General features: G+C 34.6%; 2 protein-coding genes across 3 annotated transcripts; one reads left to right on the forward strand and one right to left on the reverse strand.

The window, feature by feature from the left end:
• Positions 1–3,712: 3,712 nt before the first annotated feature.
• LOC125817279 (probable UDP-3-O-acyl-N-acetylglucosamine deacetylase 1, mitochondrial) lies at positions 3,713–10,573 on the reverse strand. 2 transcript variants are annotated; one of them, XM_049496821.1, is made up of 7 exons: positions 10,455–10,573; positions 10,070–10,378; positions 5,715–5,921; positions 5,193–5,294; positions 4,642–4,706; positions 4,206–4,350; positions 3,713–3,903 (listed from the first exon to the last, which is right to left on the reverse strand). In XM_049496821.1, the coding sequence occupies exons 1-7, from the start codon at positions 10,521–10,523 to the stop codon at positions 3,850–3,852; spliced, it is 951 nt and encodes a 316-aa protein (XP_049352778.1). In that variant the 5' UTR covers positions 10,524–10,573; the 3' UTR covers positions 3,713–3,849. The 2 variants fall into 2 exon arrangements, with proteins under 2 accessions (XP_049352778.1, XP_049352779.1); XM_049496822.1 differs by lacking the exon at positions 3,713–3,903 and adding an exon at positions 3,988–4,069 and having other exon boundaries at positions 4,202–4,350.
• A 478-nt stretch (positions 10,574–11,051) lies between these two features.
• On the forward strand, positions 11,052–16,629 carry LOC125817275 (uncharacterized). The gene is made up of 11 exons (XM_049496818.1): positions 11,052–11,226; positions 11,340–11,399; positions 11,826–11,867; positions 13,562–13,681; positions 13,775–13,920; positions 13,998–14,145; positions 14,234–14,317; positions 14,872–14,987; positions 15,110–15,168; positions 16,094–16,184; positions 16,307–16,629. The coding sequence occupies exons 1-11, from the start codon at positions 11,127–11,129 to the stop codon at positions 16,532–16,534; spliced, it is 1,194 nt and encodes a 397-aa protein (XP_049352775.1). The 5' UTR covers positions 11,052–11,126; the 3' UTR covers positions 16,535–16,629.
• The last annotated feature ends 2,725 nt before the right edge of the window (positions 16,630–19,354 follow it).

The raw sequence follows: 19,354 nt of genomic DNA on the forward strand, positions 1-19,354 counted from the left end.
CCCTGAAGACAAGTCTATACTTCAACCACGCCGCACTAATATGATGCTTGACTTTATCGTCGATGTATCCACTACTTTGGATTAAAGATCCAACATACTTGAAACTATATTTCTTGGAAATAGCCTAATCGAGTCTTCTCCTAGTATATAAGTCATAAAACTATCTTTCTTGGAAATAGCCTAATCGAGTCTTCTCCTAGTATAGAAGTCATAAAACTATCTTTCTTGGAAACTATCTTTCATGATTAAATTCGTGCTTGGCTAGTCACAAACCCACTTCATCCCTAGTGATCCCTTTTTTATTATTTTTCATTTTGGAGAATTACACATGGAGAGTGAATCTATTATTAATCTACTTAATTAACTAATGAGGTTAGAGTTTAAATAGTAACCTAAAAGGTCACTTGTGCAAACATCCCAATTCTTTTGTAATGATTTGGTCAAGAGATTAGGATACAATTAATTAATAATGTTTGTTGCGTGCCCACCCTATCTAATCCAAGATAGATGAGTATGACCAAAATAGAGGAAAGTTCACTTGAGGAGGGCCACAAAATTTTGACTCATTTTAAAAGTATTTATTAATTGTTGGATCAACTTTCTAAACTTCATGATTAGTCCTGAAAATTTCATGTGGTATTTCTTTGGACATTGCTATATAATTTATATATATAAAAAATGTTATCTGTTTACTTTAGAATAATTTTAAAATATGTGGTATTTGAAATTATATTTGGTTGAAGTTCAAGCATTTATATCTTATGTTTAGATTTTAAAAAATCAGAATCCAACCACATCATAATGGAGGGTACAAAGTCTTCCAGCTTTTCATACTTTTGGAGAATTTTCTGCTATCAAGGAGACGAAAAGCTATGTGAAGTAAAAGAAGAAAAGATTAACGATTTCTACTAAAAATTTAACACAACTTTTTCAAATATGAGTTAAAAAAATCACCTGTGTAGGTCGGGTTTGAAAAGTGGAGGTTGCGCCTTACCCCATTGGCGAATGCAGCTATATATGTATGATTTAATTTCAGATATAAATTGTTGAACTTTACTTATATGTGCCTAAATTTCAACCATATGAAATTTTAAATACTATATTTAAAATTCTTTTAAAGTAAATATATTTTAAAAATGTACGCATTATAAATATGATTTTAAGTAGTGATCCCAAAATCGAACATCTTTGCACTTCGGACCTGCTTAAATTTTATGACTCATCAACATCATTCCAAACAAGTTTTTGTATGAATTATTTCTATTCTAGAATGGTCTTTAATTTTTATCGTTAAATATAAAAAATTAGAGGAATGAGCATTTGTGTTAGTGGCCCCCATTCCAAACGTTTGTTAAGAAAATGACATTAGGCAAATGTATAATAAGTATATTGGCTTCTAATTTTGTACTATTTGGTCATTTGATAGATGTAGGGGTGTGCATTCGGTTTTTTGGTTTGGTTTTACACTATTCGGTTTGGATTTTCGGTTTTTGGTTTTGTAAAAGTGTAACCCAATCCGATCCAAAATAAATTTGGTTTGATTTGGCTTTTCTCTATTCGGTTTGGCTTTTTTCGGTTTGGTTATTCGGTTATGTTAATAATTAATAACATATATAACCAAAGTAATAATATTTAATCCCTTAAATATACTTTCTAATATAAATCATAAGTAAAACTAAAAACAAAATACTTATAAGTATACCTATTGTAGATGTAATTCAAACATAAAAGGGAGAAGACACAAGTACCCCCTAGACTATGACCGAAATCCCAGAGACACACCATAACTAAATTAAGGTCCTATTACCCCCTTGAACTCATATTTTTTGTAATTTTATACACCTTTTGACTTATGTGGCACACCACGCGACTCCACGCAGTATATATATATATATATAATTCGGTTTTTTTCGGTTTTTCGGTTTTTATCTTTTAAAATCCAAAACCAAACCAAAAAACCAAACAAAGTAATTTATTAATCCAAAACCAATCCGAAAAACCAAAAAACTAATCCAAATAAAATTTCGGTTTGGTTTGGTTTGGTTATTCGGTTTAATCCGAATAGTGCACACCCCTAGATAGATGAAAGGCCAAAGATATGATTGAAAGACAAAGTAGGATTTGTATTTTAATTAGGGTTAGTGCAGGTAATCTGCCTCCTTAAACTATATATATATATATATATATATATATATATATATATATATATATAAAAGAAATTACCAAACATAAGACACTTATAATAATATAACATATCTTTATTCACCTACCTAGTCATGCTTGATTTTTGTTAAGTACTCGATATTTGATTGTATCATATAGATTTTTAAAATTTTATTTTTATAAATATTTTGTAAATTCAATTGATATTATAAATTACTATATAAATTATAATCCTATCATAATGTTGTGTAACAAAGACACGTGAAAAAATAGTTATTTAGACTTGTCGATATTTGATTCTTATAGACAAGATTACATGTGAATTAGAATAGAGTTGTACTATAAGCTATGCTCAATACAAGATGCAATTTAAAGTACAAGACCTTAAGGAATTATACCTAGACTTTTAGTATAATAAAAGAGATATTTAGTGGCAATAAAATAAAATTTAGTGATAATATTTATTAATGTAAAAATATTTAGTAATAATTGAGTTAATGTCATTATAAATGTTTAGCAACAATTGAGTTAATGTCATTATAAATGTTTAGCGACATTTATATAGAGTGTTAATTATAAATACTCATATTTATTATTGCATCTAAATATAATATAGCGACAAGCAAAATCCTTTATTTATTGTAGTGTTTGTGTTATAGAGTAGGAAGATGTCAAAGCCCAAGTCCTTATTGCTTTTTTGGGTCTAGATCCACATAGATTTGTCTTGTAAGCTTAACATCACATCGAGTTCGAAATCATGCATGCAAATTTCAGTTATGTTTCATAAATCTTTTGATCTCTTCTCATGTTCTGATATGAGATTCGCCTAAGATATCCCTTTTGCATCTCATATTTCATCTTCAAGAGTTTGTCAACCTAGACACTTAACAATCCTTCTAGACCTGCTCTCACACGGGTTATGCCACATTGTGTCGCAAAAGTATTTTATCAGTTATGTTTCATAAATCCTTAAATCTCCTCTCATATTCTGATGTGAGATTCACCTAAGATATCTTTTGCATCTCATATCTCATCTTCAAGAGTTTGTCAACCTAGAAACTTAAGAATCCTTCTTGCTCCCATGGGTTATGCCACATTGTGTCGCAAAAGTATTTTATCTTGTGAATTTGAACTGTCTTATAAAGCTCTTTACTTTCATCTTTCATTATGATGTCGGATTGGAAATTGGGGTGCGACAATAAGAGTTGTTATTTTGTGACTAGGAAATCATAGATTGATTAAATTGCGTAAACAACTTCTTGCAGTAATATAGCATACAATTGAGTATAATAAACTCGATATGATCCTATCCTTCCAAAGACTCTACATAGCAAAAGCTTAATAATAAAATAAATCAGCTCTTTTTCTAGATATCACCCATACAATCAGTGTTTGGAAAAATAAAATTTCCAACAATCAGCTTTTTTTTTCTCGAAGCAAGATGTTGTCTAATTAGACCACGAATTACAGATGTCTGGAAAAGTTCAATGGCTATTTCACGAGGCAATCCACATCGAGGTAATGACAGTGAAGGATAGAACATCTCGAACATCGACTCATAAATCCTTTTGCCAAAGTCCATTAGCGTCCTAGTTGCCAAAACTTGGGTCAAGTAACTCAGGTTCACAAATAGCCAACGAGTTGCAGGACTCGAAGAACAACAATACATTGAGAACCAAATCTAGCTCAGTTGATTCCCGATAAGCGGCGAGCGAAATTTGCATGCAGAGCATGTCCACCCTGTGTACATGAGCAGCTCAATTTTATCAATTAAAAAATTATTACCAAATTGTAATACTTCTCTCCTGAAGCAGAACTAACAACCTTTGCTATACAGTGTAATAGTAAGCAGTGACATTAGAAAGCTCCCCAGGCCAATATAGAAAGCTCAAATCTCCGTAAGAAAGCAGACGTGAGAAAAAGGCTTAAACAAGAGGTCAGACAGAGGCAAAGAGAAGGTAACATTTTGTGCTAGACAATCCTTTCTATGGTTCATCGCCATTAAACAGAAAAACTAAATAATTGAAAGACAAAGAACAAACCTTATAAACAATAATGTGTGCCACGGGAAGCCCTTGGTTACCACCGTGCGCAAAAAGAGAAAGATCACCTATAAGATCTAAAACCTTGTGTCTGCAAGGTTCATCACTAAAACGCAGAGGTGGATTCAGCCAGCCTCTACTTTCACTGTAGAAGAGGAGATATCATACATGAGGTTAAAATCAAGAAAATACATCTTGTAGGAAACATAATGCGCTCATATTGTTAGTGGTGGTGATTTTTCATATAGAGTAGCACCGTAGCAGGCATGTTATATCTGTTAAAGCTACAATGAGACATGCCATGCATCCTTAGGTGATACTACTTATTCCCAATCAAATATATCTTAAGCTTCCAAAAAGTTGGATAAAGCATAGATGTTACCTAATTATATTCTCCAGCATTCTTCCAAATAAAATTAAAAGAAGTGTCTCTAACCTACAAACAATAGCGTTTTTGGCGGAACCCCCCTTGATAACTCCTGATTTGCGTAATTGTTCAACCTGGATATTAATTCAGCATAAATACTATAAATATGTCATAAACATAACAGCATGAATGATGAGTCATCAGTTATGTTGGACTCCGTAACTACTGATGAAGGTTGATCTTGGGCAAACCTCACCTCTTGAGTTAGCTTTCGAGGTTGAGTTAGGCCCTAACATTTATTTCTTTAACATGGTATTAGAGTCTAGCCCATCCAATTCATTGTTTACCCGATGTTGCATGATGTAACATATTTATCAAAAAGAACCTCTCAGGACAACATTAGTAATTTCATTGACCAGGTACCAAAGTAAAAAACACGTCAAACAAACATACTGTCTCTTTGCCTAGTCCACAGATGGCATATCAAAATAAGTCCATCATGGATAACTATTAGAAAGTGTTTCTTGTCGCCAAAGCTAGATCGTAATCTCATAGTGAAGTTCTAATACAGAAAAAAAGAGAGCTGGCATAACATTTTAAATAAGAAGATTGGAAGTTACCTGCTCATAAATGCAAAAGGTTCTTGCAGAAGCTAGTTCTTTGGCAAAGAAATCTTTATCCAGACAGGTTGAAGAGAACCACTGACAGCCAATTTCGGGTGCCTGCAGGCAGTCAAGCCAATGGAATCCGTTTAAAAGACTTTTTGATAAAAAATAATTTGCCTAATCTTGGTAACTCAGCATGTCATAGTTTTTAGCTGAAAGTAAATGCTCCACCTATGGTCTCAGTTAATTAATAGTGGTCTTGACCATGAAGCTGTTTGCCACACAATCAATTGCTGCTCACCAGACAGCCAAGATTAGCAAAGGTATCACAGCCACGAGTTCAATTCAATAAAGGATATTAGCAAAGAAACCCCTACACTATGTCAGGAAATTGCAGCAAATCAGCTAAATACATGAATATTTTTTATTTTATTTTTTTGATAAAAGTAACAGAATACATGAAGATTTTCAAACCATTGTCTATCGATGTGCACAAAAACAAAGAACAGCATAGCAGACAAACTCCCAGAAATTTACCTGTGGAAAGTCGATGCCATAGGTAATCTTGACCACTGAATAAGGGAATGCAGCTATAAAAGAATCATTTTTCCATACAGTAACAGGTTCTCTAAGAACAGGAGCTAATTTCTCACAGCTATTACCGCTACGATCTAATGCTGCTTTCAGCCCAGCTTCTTCAATTGCGTCCACCCATTCTCTTGCTGATCCATCCAGAATAGGAACCTGTCTCAGTTTGTTTAGTTCAACAATTACTAATTCTGCTATCCAAATATTATTTTTGATACTGCCCTTCATCTAGTCAAATAAAGATATTTGCACACCAAAGTTTTCATGAGTAGTTGCTAAGACTGCCAAAAGAAAAAAATGTATAAGTTAAAAGCAAAATTATAGCCCCTGAGTTATCTGGATAACCTATATATTTTTTTAGTACAGGTATGTAAATCTAACCTATAAATACTCCGTCTTCCAAATTTAGCACCCAAGTTGACTTTGGTGGTCAAAATAAGGAAATTTTACCATCAAATTATTGTTAATGGATTTAGACTAATACAACCACAACTTAATCTTCTTTAAGTAATTCAACTATCTCATTAAAATAGAAGAAGCACCAAGAACGTGCAGACTATGGTACAATGAGCTTACAAAAAAAATACAAGTGTTTCCAAGCTTTATAACCTGTTTATCGATAGTCCTTCCTGGCCAGCTTCAAAGAGCCCCATTCAAAGATCTTGGAATTACTCACTTAACATCACACATTATGAGGGGTATGTTCCAAGAGGTGTTGTGTTATCACATCACAATGAGAAATTGTCTGTATTCTATGTTTGGCATATACAACATCGATTGCGCATGAACATACCCCTTTTTCTAAATATTTACGTGACTCGTGTTTGAGCATCACCCAAGGACAATACTATAGGGGATCACCTATGTTTGTGATAAATTATGGTAGGAGCTGACTGAAGAAGTACCACATTTGCTTGCACCAGCATCTCATAAATCAGGTCCTCATAGTAGGAGGTCCTTGAACACTTACCACTTTCATACTAAAAAAGAATAGTCTGTCAATCTCCTAATCCTGACAATTTCTTCTAAAAGTATAGTTGCCCTGTCTTGTTTTACAATAAGCTACAGAACCCTCAGTTTTGCCAGCCAAGTTAAACAGATCTGAAGATTCCGTTTTGAAGGGAGATTCCATTAATATCCTTGTAGTATTTGAATTATAATACTAGTTAGAAGGACTTATAGGTTTCTCCAAAGCGGAAGCGGATCTACAGCAACCATGACTCGTGTCACCAGCTGTTGGGATTCCTCAACAAAGCAGATGAACTTACTTTTGCCAGTCGCCATAACCTAGATATCCTCAATAGATGCAGAACGTTTTCTGTTTTGGATAGCTAACCCTAGCCGTCCTAATAATGTGAAAAATCCTTGTTCTTCCAACACTCATAATGGTGTATTTATACATTATAGGCTAAGATTTAGGAGAAGGACAAACTAACGAGCTAACAGATTAATTAGCACCCCTTATATGAGTGGACCCGGCCCAATAGATATTTCCCACATCTCTCACTCACACATCAGTAAGTGCTCAAGCTCCATCAACAACAACATACCCTTTGAAATCCCATAAGTGGGATTTGGGAGGGTAGAGTGCACGCAGATCTTAAGCCTACCTCGTGGAAGTAGAGAGGCTATTTCTGAAGAACCCTCGACTCAACAACAACAACATACCCAGTATAATCCCTCAAGTGGGGTCTAGGGAGGGTAGGATGTACACAGACCTTACTTCTACCCTTCTACCTTTTAGGGTAGAGAGGCTATTTCCGATAGACACTCGACTCAAATGAAAGAAAAACAAAAGCATGTTTGAAAGAAAATATGACAGTACCCTAGCAAGATACAGAACAACTAAAATGGGAAATCAAGATAGACTAGAAAGGAAAAAAGTATATAATAAAAAATAATGACAGAAAAGTGGCAAGATTGACACAACAAAAAAAAACATGTAGCAATGGATGAAGTAGAAGATACTAACCAGGAATACTATTAGTAAGAAAAAAAGGGGAAGAACTGCAGTGAAGAAAACATGGCAATTAGTAAGGAATGTAGTCCAAAGCATTCAGAAAAGGACCAGTAACAACAATAACATAGTGCGATAACCTAGACATAATAAAACAAAAAAAGGTAACAAATATCAAAAACATAAAACTACATGAATAAGGCTAGTACTACAACAAACACAATGCTTCAGACTACTTGACGGATAAGCAGTTCTATGATTGGAAGCATTTCACAGAGAAATCGGCTTGCCATTACACCAGACAAATTGTTACAAAACTTGGATTGTCTCCTGTTACTAATCTATTGTTGCAAATGGATGAGAATTTCTCTCAAATGCGCTGTCACCTAGATAACATTCAGAATACACTATCTGCTTGCTCCCAAGCAAGAACTAACTAATTTTTTATTTTATTTTTATGATAAGGGAAACCCGCAGCTGCTACCCTTTGGGTGCGCATAGGGTAAAACCCCCACTCCTATACAATAGCTCGCAAACCAGGAATATGTTCCGAGTCCATGGCTCGAATAGAGTTGACAGCAAGGGTGACTCTATTCCCTTGGAGAAAGACACGCTTTGCTATGCTCTTCGATTGCCTGATGAACATAAGGTGCATTACTTGGATATGATTGCTTCAAAAAAATGTGTGCTGAAGGTCATAAAAGAGCCACTTGGAAGCTATTTGACAGACTATTATTTTAATGGCATGTCAATAGCAAGATGTTATGATGACAGTCTTTGGACACCATTTGATAGTGAAGGTTCAGCATTTTCTTCGTTTTGGTTTGCACTCACCTGAAAATGACTTTGCATAGGCACTAACACTAGAAAGAGATGTTTCAGATACATTGCAGTCGCAATGCCATATATCACTCTTGTTTGGCCCAATGCATGAGGCATATGCAATTTCTTCCTATTATTTGGTCTCTAGCGTGGTCATGTCAGAGGCAGAGATTGATATTTGTGGGCTGCTCTGTTTCAGTATGCTGCTCTTGACTGTAGTAAAAAGAGCATTTCAACAGCAACTTGACTATACAGTGCTCACAATGTGTTTGCCTAAGATTGTTGAATTTATTAAATTTGAAGTGCTTAATGATTATTGATGATGCACTAATCTTTGATGATGTCTTTACAGCAATATAACCACTGACGTCTTTGATGATGCACTAGCTGTTGTTCTAGATGCTGCTGGACAAATTCACAGAGAAGGAATTGAACAAAACCTTCATTGGACAAACGCCGTGGACTGCATTTTTAGTCTGCCCAAATTGGTGGTTTCGATTAATTACACTTGGAATTTGGATACACCGTCGGGATCTCAAAATGAGGAGGCCAATTCAAGAAATAGTGTAGCTTGGGTCTTTGACATATCTCTTCATAGGGATTAAACTAGCTTGCAAGGAGTATGTAGTAACAAAGGGCTATATTGCACCAAAAGGGCATACGAAGTTGCTAGTGAGTGTTATATCACATATCTACGTTGTTGGGATTGTGTTTTTTTGAGTCACTTAATCTCCTAAAAGCGGAAGATTGAAGTCTCCCTGCTATCAGTAGAATTTGGAGTACTGTAATGCTCATTGGTAAATTTGTAAGGGAATCCCCTCTACTCCAACTTCTAACCTGCTGTTGGTAATTAGTATAGCTTCCTTCATAGCTCCAATTAGAATCATCACTATGATATCAAGTTTGTACTACTCAAACCTTGAGGACAAGGTTCCTATTGGGGCCGGATGTATTGTTTGTTATGAATGGGCCTGGACCAGTATTGGTGAAGCAGCCCAACACCAGATTAAGTGGCTATGTGGCTATGTCTGGGATCCCTTGTGAGAACAAAATAGGTTTATGCCTATTTTGTGTGGAGGTCGCGGATTAGGGTAGAAGGTTAGTAGGTAGTGGAGTATTGTCTTGCTTTCGAGAGTTCATGTTTGTTGGTGTTTGTCGTTGTACTAGTCGTATTCTTGTAGTTCTAGTTTTTGATATCTATCATCATTTGTTTATTGTGTTTCGGCTACTACATTATTTTTTGTTGATCATATTTTTTTCTTGCATGCTTTGCACTGCCTCTCTTATACATTGGTATATTTTCTTCTTCTTTATACCTGAATTGTTGCACTTGAGCCTGCTTACACTCTACCCTCCCCAAAACCCACTTGTGGGATTGTTGTGTTGTGTTGTGCCTATTTTGTGTATTGTGCTCAGGCAAAGTCTATCCTTCTAACCTCCAATTATAAAATCTCTTAAAATGGAAATGGAAGTAAAGTTGCTTGTTAAAATATAAAATAAAGCTGCTAGTGTTAAAAGACAGTACCTCAATTGATGAATCGTGAGTATTAGAGGTTTCGATTTGCACACTGCAATTATCAACGCCGGTAGCCTCCAAAGCAGAAAGCAAGTGTTCAACGGTATTAATAGAATGTCCATCTTTACACAATGTAGTACACAATGGAGACTCCTTGAAGTAATCAGTAGATGCAGGAATGACATTTGAACGGAATTTGAAGTACCTACCCATTCCTGCAAACTCCGGTAAGATTGTGACGGTAGAAAGCTTGCCGGAATGAAGACCGATTCCGGTGAGTTGTACAGAATTAGCTACTGTTTGCTGGATCTTACCGGTCTGCAAAAAATAAAAATGAATCATTTTGCCAGTTAACAATGTTTTAGATAAATTCGATAGAGAGAAAGGTGATTACCGGAATCCATGAGATTAAGCTCGACGAGTTGCGAGCTGTATTGAAGTTGAAGGCTCGATTGACAGCCATTAAAGGATTCTTAGAGAAATTGAACCCAAGGGCTTTTTTACTTAAACTAAAGGTTAGATTCATCATTAGCAAAATTAATTTAGTCTTAAAATGGCTTAATACTAAAAAACTAGATGATTATATGCTACGCCCTCCGGCCATAACAATTTTGGCTGACACTTTATGTATTTTTTTTTATGTTATCGATATGCAAAAATTGCAATTTATAATATTTTGTATATAATTTTTGAATATCTAATTTTTTTATTGACTTAATGTAAATTAATTTAACCTCATAATTAGTCAAATTCACTTTTGAAAAATGCAACATGATAATTAAAAGTGGACAAAAAGATTATTTGATAAAAAATTTATACGTTCTAATTTATATGACATAATATTTAATGTGCATTTAAATATATATATATATATACATAGTTTACGTATTTAAAAACTAGATAAAAAATTAACATTTTAAAAAATTAAAATTTAAACTATATCATATAAATAGAATATTAATACCCTCCTTAAACCTCCAATTCCCAGACACCCTCCGCTTTTCTTCCGCCGCGCCGCCGCAGTTGCAGCCGTTCACATACATACGACGACGTCCTGTGGGAAATCATGAACTCTCCATCACCCCACCACGAAGACGATGAACACGAAGATGAGGTCTTCTTAGAGGATAGTGATATCATTGAAGAAATTAATGTTGATGAAGAAGGTAGGAAAAAAATCCCATCTTTTTTTCCCCAAAATGCTCATTTATTTGCTTATTTGAAGTTAGATTTGTGTCCAATTACAAAATTAGAGAATATCTTTAATTTACGGTTGCAGAGCTTGTTGATGCTGATGACGATGATGAAGAAGATGAACAAGGAGGAGGAGAATTCATGGGTAACTCGGCTTGGCTCAGTTACTTGTAGAAACTTTTTTAAAAAAAAAATAAGCTTTTAGCTTTTGGAGGTGTCTAGATGAGCATTTGGTAAGTTTGGGTGTTTAACTTAACATAGGGAAGACGAGTTGAGGTATCTAGATGTGTATACTCAAAATTAGAGTGTTTGCATGTCACCTGAGGCCAAATTTGAGTGTTTGTTTATGTATTATGCCTTTCTTATATCTTGGTTATTCATATTGCTACTGTATTTTACTGCAACTGCACACATTGCAAGATTTAATTATTGCTGTAGTTTTGGGTTTGTACTTTGGGTTACTTATTTTGTGGTTGGGTGATTTGTTTTTTTGGGGGTGGGATGTTAAGTTCAAAACTTGTTCTTTGTTAATTAGCATACTGATATGGATATTTGGGATAATGGTTTTCAGATGAAGCTGATGATTCCCTTCATACGTTCACAGGCCATACTGGTATGTACTTTTTAGTAGTCTTTTAACGTAATTTGATATTGAATGATGAACGCTCTCAGTTGATATACTATTCAATTGCAACTTCCATTTCAATTCTGCTGTAGTTAAAAGCTGAAGTTCGTCTGATGGTTTAATGAGTTCACAATTATAGACATGAATGAAGAAAGCCTGGCCATTCTGTGTGGGTTACTGCTAGGTTTTTTAGCTTACTAAATAGGGGGAACTTTGCCTTTGCAGTGGAGGTGGATGCATAGTAGAATCTACAAGTTCCTCGAACGTAGTAGCTTTGACTCGGATCCTGTATGTGTTAAGAAAAATACTGAATAGGGACAAGTATTAAATTCTTTATCCAGTAACACAAATAGTCAATGAGTTTAATGTCATTTCAAACCATAAAGCTCAAATCTTGCATCCGCCTCTACCTTTAGTCAGGTCAATTGTATGCTTAGAGTTGATATATCTTTTGATTGATGGTGCTTGAGATAAGGAACTTATATTTGATATTTCATTGGAAGATGCATTATGGAATCTTCAGTCAAATAAGCAAAGCTAATTTGTCTAACAGGCAAGCTTGAATATGACCAAGTACTAAGAGAAATATCCCATTATGAAAGAAAAAACAAGTGGTCATGGTGGAGCATACAGACTACCCTCTGTCCCAAAAGAGAGTGATATCTTTCTATATTTAGAAACAATTTAACTCTAAACTTCCTATTTTATCCATAATGAGATAATTTGACCACACAAATTCCATGGCTTGTTTTAGACTACAAATTTCAAACGTCTTTCTTTCCCTTCTAAACGTTGTGCCCTGTTAAAAGAATCACACAAAATGAGATATAGGGAGTATTGCTAAAGACACATATGGATCGTGGTGTAATAGTATTGTAGAAACTAGAAACCAGATTTCAAAGCTTAAAACCAACCAAGTTTTATACGCGGAATATGAAATTGGAAAATGGACTATGTTAGTTTACATTGGCCTTTCTTGGAACGAGATTGTTCTCACTAGACACCAGATTCCAAACCTTAATACCAAACTAGTTTCATGCGTGGAATATGAAATTGGGAAATGGGTTATGTTAATCTTGGCCTTTCTTGGAACGAGATTGTTCTCGGAGGACAGGATTCAACTTTTTCCAAATTAATAAAAATTAGGATCAGGTTTATAGCCAACTCTATCAACATGATTTCGTCTGGAGGGTTCTTTTTTTTTTTGGAAAACAACATATTTCAATAGAAGTGAACAAAAATACTTGATCAAAACATGAAAAAGAACAAAATATGAAATGATTCTAGCTAAACTGCGGTAGCTTTTCGTATTCTGATGAGAGCTTAATCTGAAAATATAAATAAGCAAGGTTTTGCATCAGATGTTGGTCCTCGTTTTGGTATTTGTGTACAAGAATTTCCCACACATCACCTTAACTATTTACCTTATAAAAAAATTTGCATCTGATGTTGGTGAAACCTACTTCTCACAAGATGGTTTTATTTACCTCATTGACACAGTGGTTTCTAAATATGGAGGTATAAATGTGTTTTTCATGGGTATTGTAGTAGTTAATAGTAAGGTGTAGCAATGAGTTAATTAATCTCAATGATTCCTGTTTGGGCAGTCTATAATTAGTTTGTTGTGGTGCTTACTGTTTTCCTTATTATTTAATCGTGTCAGTACTGTTTCCTCTTTATAGGTGAACTATACACTGTTACCTGCAGCCCAACAGATGCCAGTTTGGTTGTAACAGGTGGTGGAGATGATAGAGGATTTATGTGGAAGATTGGTCAAGGTGATTTTGCTTTTGAGTTGCAAGGTAATTGAGTCGTGACTAACAAGTTTTGTATCACTAATTAGATGAGTGTTATTCATACACTTATTAATTTAAGCTCTTTGAGATATGGTGCAGGTCACACAGATTCTGTATCAAGTTTGGCTTTTAGTTCTGATGGTCAATTGCTTGCTTCTGGGAGCCTTGATGGGAATATAAGAGTATGGGACATTACTTCAGGTGGTCTGAAGGGCACACTTGAAGGTCCTGAAAAGGGAATAGAGGTGAACATTTTCTCATGCGTAAAAATCCAATTTTCTGTAACAATTTGAGATCAATCATGAACTGTGAAGTTGCTCAGTGGGTCAGGTGGCATCCGAGAGGACATGTGGTGTTGGCAGGTTCAGAGGATTCTTCTATTTGGATGTGGAATGCTGATACCAATGCTTTCATGAACACGTTTTTAGGTCATGCTGGTAGTGTAACCTGTGGTGATTTCACTCCAGATGGTACATCCTTGTTTCTCTTGTAAAATTTCTAGTGTTTTCCTCCGTTTGAGTAGAACTGAATTTATGTTTCTTATATATGCTTTCTCAGGTAAATTAATTTGTACTGGGTCTGATGATGCGACACTGAGGATATGGGATCCTAAGAGTGCCCAAAGTATACATGTGGTAAGAGGTGAGGCTTTTGGTTTCTGGCTGCTAATATCTTCGTTTGTTATGCATTCCATAATTAGGTGAAAAGTAAAGCTGATATACCCCCCACCCCCACCCCGCCGCCTCTCTTCCTCCGACACACCACAAAGGGTAGGGTGCCTACAGATAGAAGGCTTTCTGGCACTTATTAAAAAAAGGGTACAAGGCTTCTGGCAATCGTAAACAAAATGTGTTCCCATTGGGGAATGTGGCTGATATACAAAATACTGGATAAAAATTGTGGATTAAAGCATATGTTAATATATTGCAAAGTTAGCATTTCTTTTCTTTCATCATCAAGGAACTTAATGGATGCTGATCAATGTCTTAATTTGTTTCATTCCTTTCATCATGCTATGTTGAGCTGTCTCTCTGTATTTTCATTCCATGAAATGATGTCAGTACTCTTATCAGTGGCGAGATTTGTTGTCACTACGCTGGTCTTTTATTAGAGAAACTACTTTCCTAGATTAATACGTGATTTGTGTGATCTGATCTTGTTATTGTTTTTTGTTTATTTTTTTTTGTTGTTGCTAGGTCATCCGTATCACACGGAAGGACTGACATGCTTGGCAATCAGCTCGGATTCTACTCTTGCTCTCACAGGCTCAAAGGATGGTTCTGCTCACATTGTGAATATAATTACTGGAAAGGTCAGAATCCTCGATAGATGATAATTTACCCTTAATATTTTCCACAATGATTTTTATGTAATTGATGCTTCCAGACCTAGGAAGCCGTTTGTATGATCAGGGATTAATATTTTCTTTGTCAGGTTGTCACTTCTCTGAGTGCTCATACAGATTCGATAGAATGTGCCAGCTTTTCAGCAAGGTTTTGTCTACTTCTGACATCTTTCTATCTCTCCTTGTACTTTTACCTTTTGAATGCCTTTTATCTGTACGAGGACGGTGAACAAGGATTGGAGAAGTTGTGCAACAATTAAACTGCAATTATGTGAATGTGCCTTGACCATTAAATACTTGACTGTCTTGTAGCAAAATAGCCTGAAGAGGAACCAAATGTTATCTGCAAACCTGAAGATGGTTTTAAAGAAGAGAGTAGTTATGTGGACATAGTCCAGGTCCATGATAACATATTAGATCAACAACAATAACAATAATAGCATACCCAATGTAATCCCACAAGTGGGTCTGGGGAGGGTGGATCCCTACCTTGTGAAGGTACATGTCGTGTCTGATAGAACTTTGGCTCAAGCAAAGCATATCAAATCTGGCATGGAAAGGAATACACTAGAGAAGAAGTCAATGTTGAAAATAATATTGAAAAGAATAGTAACAACAACAAATAATATTGAAAAGAATAGTAACAACAACAAAGAGAACCACAGGTTTTACTAAAATCGAAGAATAAGCCAATATGAGCGTAACATTAATAATGAGAAGGAAAACTAAGCCACACTTGACAACCTACTAACCTTCTATCCTAATCCTCGACCTCTATAATCTGTCCTCTGTAAGTTGCAAGTGAGTCATATCATGTCATGTCTTATCACGTCTCTACGATACTTCTTCGGTCTACCACTACCACTCATCAGACCCACCGTAGCCGACCTCCCACACCTCTTCTTTAAGGCATGTCTGAACCATCTCAGTCTCGCTTCCCTCATCTTATCAATCACGGAGGTCACTCCCACCTTCGATCTTGATTGATAATCCCTTCCTAGAATACTTATTTCTATACTAGTAACTATTTCTGTTTTGCTAAATTAATATTGGTGATCTGAAATGACTTCCAGCGCACCTTGGGCTGCAACTGGAGGCATGGATAATAAGCTTATTATTTGGGACTTACAACAGTCCTTACCTCGCTCCACATGTGAACATCCGGTATGAACTTACTTGAACAAGCAGTTGCTTCTTTAAATACTCTTTGTTATTTCAAGAAAGTTCTGTAGTGTAAACCCCAGTTTCTTCATTGGCTTGATATTTGCTGATAATACTTTGTTTAGGATGGCGTGGCATGCTTATTGTGGTTGGGGCAATATAAATATGTGGCAACAGGTTGTGTTGATGGTAAAGTGCGGATATGGGACAGTCGTTCTGGAGAATGTGTGAGGACCTTTAGCGGACACGCTGATGCAATTCAGTGTCTAGCTGCATCGTCCAATGGGGAGTACCTCGTTTCTGTCTCTATTGATGAAACATCACGGGTATTTGAGATAGCAGAGTTCAACTAAGAAGAGACCCCATCTTTGTGTGTTGTTGAAGAGTTCAAATAGTTACCCTATTGCCTTGTCCTTTATTTGCAGATTTAAATAGAGACTTGATAACAGAGAGCAGAAGTTGTTATTGTCTTTGACTACATTGATCACAGTGCTTTATAGAATTATTATATAGTTATACACGGATAGTGCAACACAACTCCATGCAAACTTCAGTAAGCATGAATGTCATGCACCCGGCGGTGCGACTTAGCAGCTATGTGATTCAAATCTTAGTAACGACAGTAATTTCACAAGTGAGGTTTAGGGAAGGCAGGATATACACATTCTTAACTGGTAGGTTGTTTTCGATAGATCCAAGCTCAAAAGAAAAGAAGGATTTGAAACACTAATATAAGAAAAGAAAAAAAAAAGTCTAAAAAATAGGAGAATGGAATTTCAGTTTATTCCTTGAATCTGTATAGAAGAAAATAAGGGCCCGTTTGGCCATGCGATATTGAATCATGATATGGTATTATAATATGAAATCATGAGATGAAATTGAAGTTTTGTTTGGACATGCGATATGGAATTTTTGTGTTGTATATTTCTCATAAACATAAGAATCTCATAAGTTGTAAAACTATTAAAATAGCCTCAATAAAAATTTATAAAATCGCATAATAAATTATTACAAAGTTATGTGTTCTTCACTTAAGTAACGTTCCATCTACCTTTAATTCATCAAACTTAATTTAATAAAAAAAATTGAACATAAATTGTAGTGTACAGTCACTTGTTCCTGAAAAAATAGATTTTATGGTTGAGCATAAATAATTATGCATTTGATTAAGTTTAAGCCTACCCAACCTAACTTATTTTTAATGTGATCTTTATTTAGTTCAATTTTAACTCTTTTTAAAATTTTACTTTAATCTAAATTTATTGATTGTGATTTATAATTGAACTTTTTTTCCCTATATATTCACGTTCTTGAACAAGGTATCTACATCTCTCACTTCATCAATTTGATCTGCGATATTGTTCAAATAAATATAACTATGAGTTGTAATAAATATAAAACTGTAGAAGTAATGAATTAGGTGTAGGAGTAAATGAAGAGAACAAATTTATTACTCAACAATCGATTGGTGTGAGTTAAAGTGAATATATGTTGGTGAGAATAATAAAATTTAAAAAGTAATAATGTGATTATAAATTTTATTTACTTGTGAAATAAATGGTTAGTAACTATAAATGTAGGGTTGTTTTAACAAAATATAAACTTGTGGATCAATTTTTGTATTTAAAAAATTTCAAATCATGATATGGAGTTTACATATCATGATATTTGGAGAATATGGAATCCCATTTCATGATATGAAATCATGAGATGGAATAAAATCGCATGCCCAAAGGTTGATTTCATATCGTGATATGGTACCACATGGCCAAACGCTGATTCCATCTCACGATTCCATATCATGATATGGTATTGCATGGTCAAACGCCTACTAAGGGCCTGTTTGGCCATGCGATATGAAATCATGATATGATATCATAATATGAAATCATGAGATGGAGTTGAAGTTTGATTTGGACATGCGATATGGAATTTTGTGTTGTATATTTTATCATAAACATAAGAATCTCATAAGTTGTAAAACTATTAAAATATGTCCAATTGTTTATTCAATCTAATCAAATAAACAAAAATTTATAAAATCGCATAATAAATTATTACAAAATTATTTGTTCTCCACTTAATTGTTTCATCTAACTTTAATTGATCAAACATTAATTCAATAAAAAATTTGAACATAATTGATCAAACATTAATTCAATAAAAAATTTGAACATAATTGTAGTGTACTAGTCTTTAATATAATCCTCCCACGTAGTACGGTTTCTCATGTTGAACTTGCATTTCTCGATCATATGACCAAGAAGACGAACCAACATTGTTACTTTGAGACATTTGTTGGTCAAGATCATTCACAACTATATTTCATGCTCATAGACCATAAATATTTCATCACCCCTTTGGTATTATCGCAAATAATTATGTAATACTATACAAATTATGACAATTTTCACTTGTGTATCAATATCATATGGTTCATGCCTTGTTTCACTTGTGTGCATTAATTTCGTGCTAAAATCAAACATATTGGAAGTAGTGATTATCAAACATACATCACCAATTTTGTCCCTTTTCATATTAAATTGTTAAATATGTAGGTGAAAGAGAAGTTTTTTTATTATGAAAAACCAAAAAAGTATTACTTCCTTCGCTTGTATTTATATTCACTAAATAAATTCTTACTTTATCATTTATATTCACCAAATTGAAAGCAATAATAATTTTTTTGTTGGGGAGAATAATAAATTTTAAAAAGTAATGATGTGATTATTAATCTTATTACATATGAAATAAATGTTTAGTAGATGTAATGTGGGGTTGTTTTAATAAAATATAAACTTGTAGGCCAACTTTTGTATTAAAAAAATCTCAAATCATGATATGAAATTCTCATATCATGATTTTTGGAGAATATGGTATTCCATCTCATGAGATGTAATCAGTGTGAAATCGTATGTCCAAACGCTGATTCCATATCATGATTCCATAACGTGATATGATATCGCATGACCAAACGCCTACTAAGTAAAATGATCTTATAAAGTCATTGTCAACAGTTTGGGGCGCACTGAGTGGCGCCGCGCCCCACCCCTATACCCAGGTTTTGATAATTTTCTTGCTTTAAATTCATGTTTAACTCCCCTAGAATCGAACGATTTCCCTCAAACTCGTTTGGATTCTTAGAGCCAACATAATTATAATGAAATCCACTT

Source organism: Solanum verrucosum, unplaced genomic scaffold (assembly GCF_900185275.1).
Source record: "Solanum verrucosum unplaced genomic scaffold, falcon-dt-bn FXZP01000259.1, whole genome shotgun sequence".
NCBI lineage: Eukaryota > Viridiplantae > Streptophyta > Magnoliopsida > Solanales > Solanaceae > Solanum > Solanum verrucosum.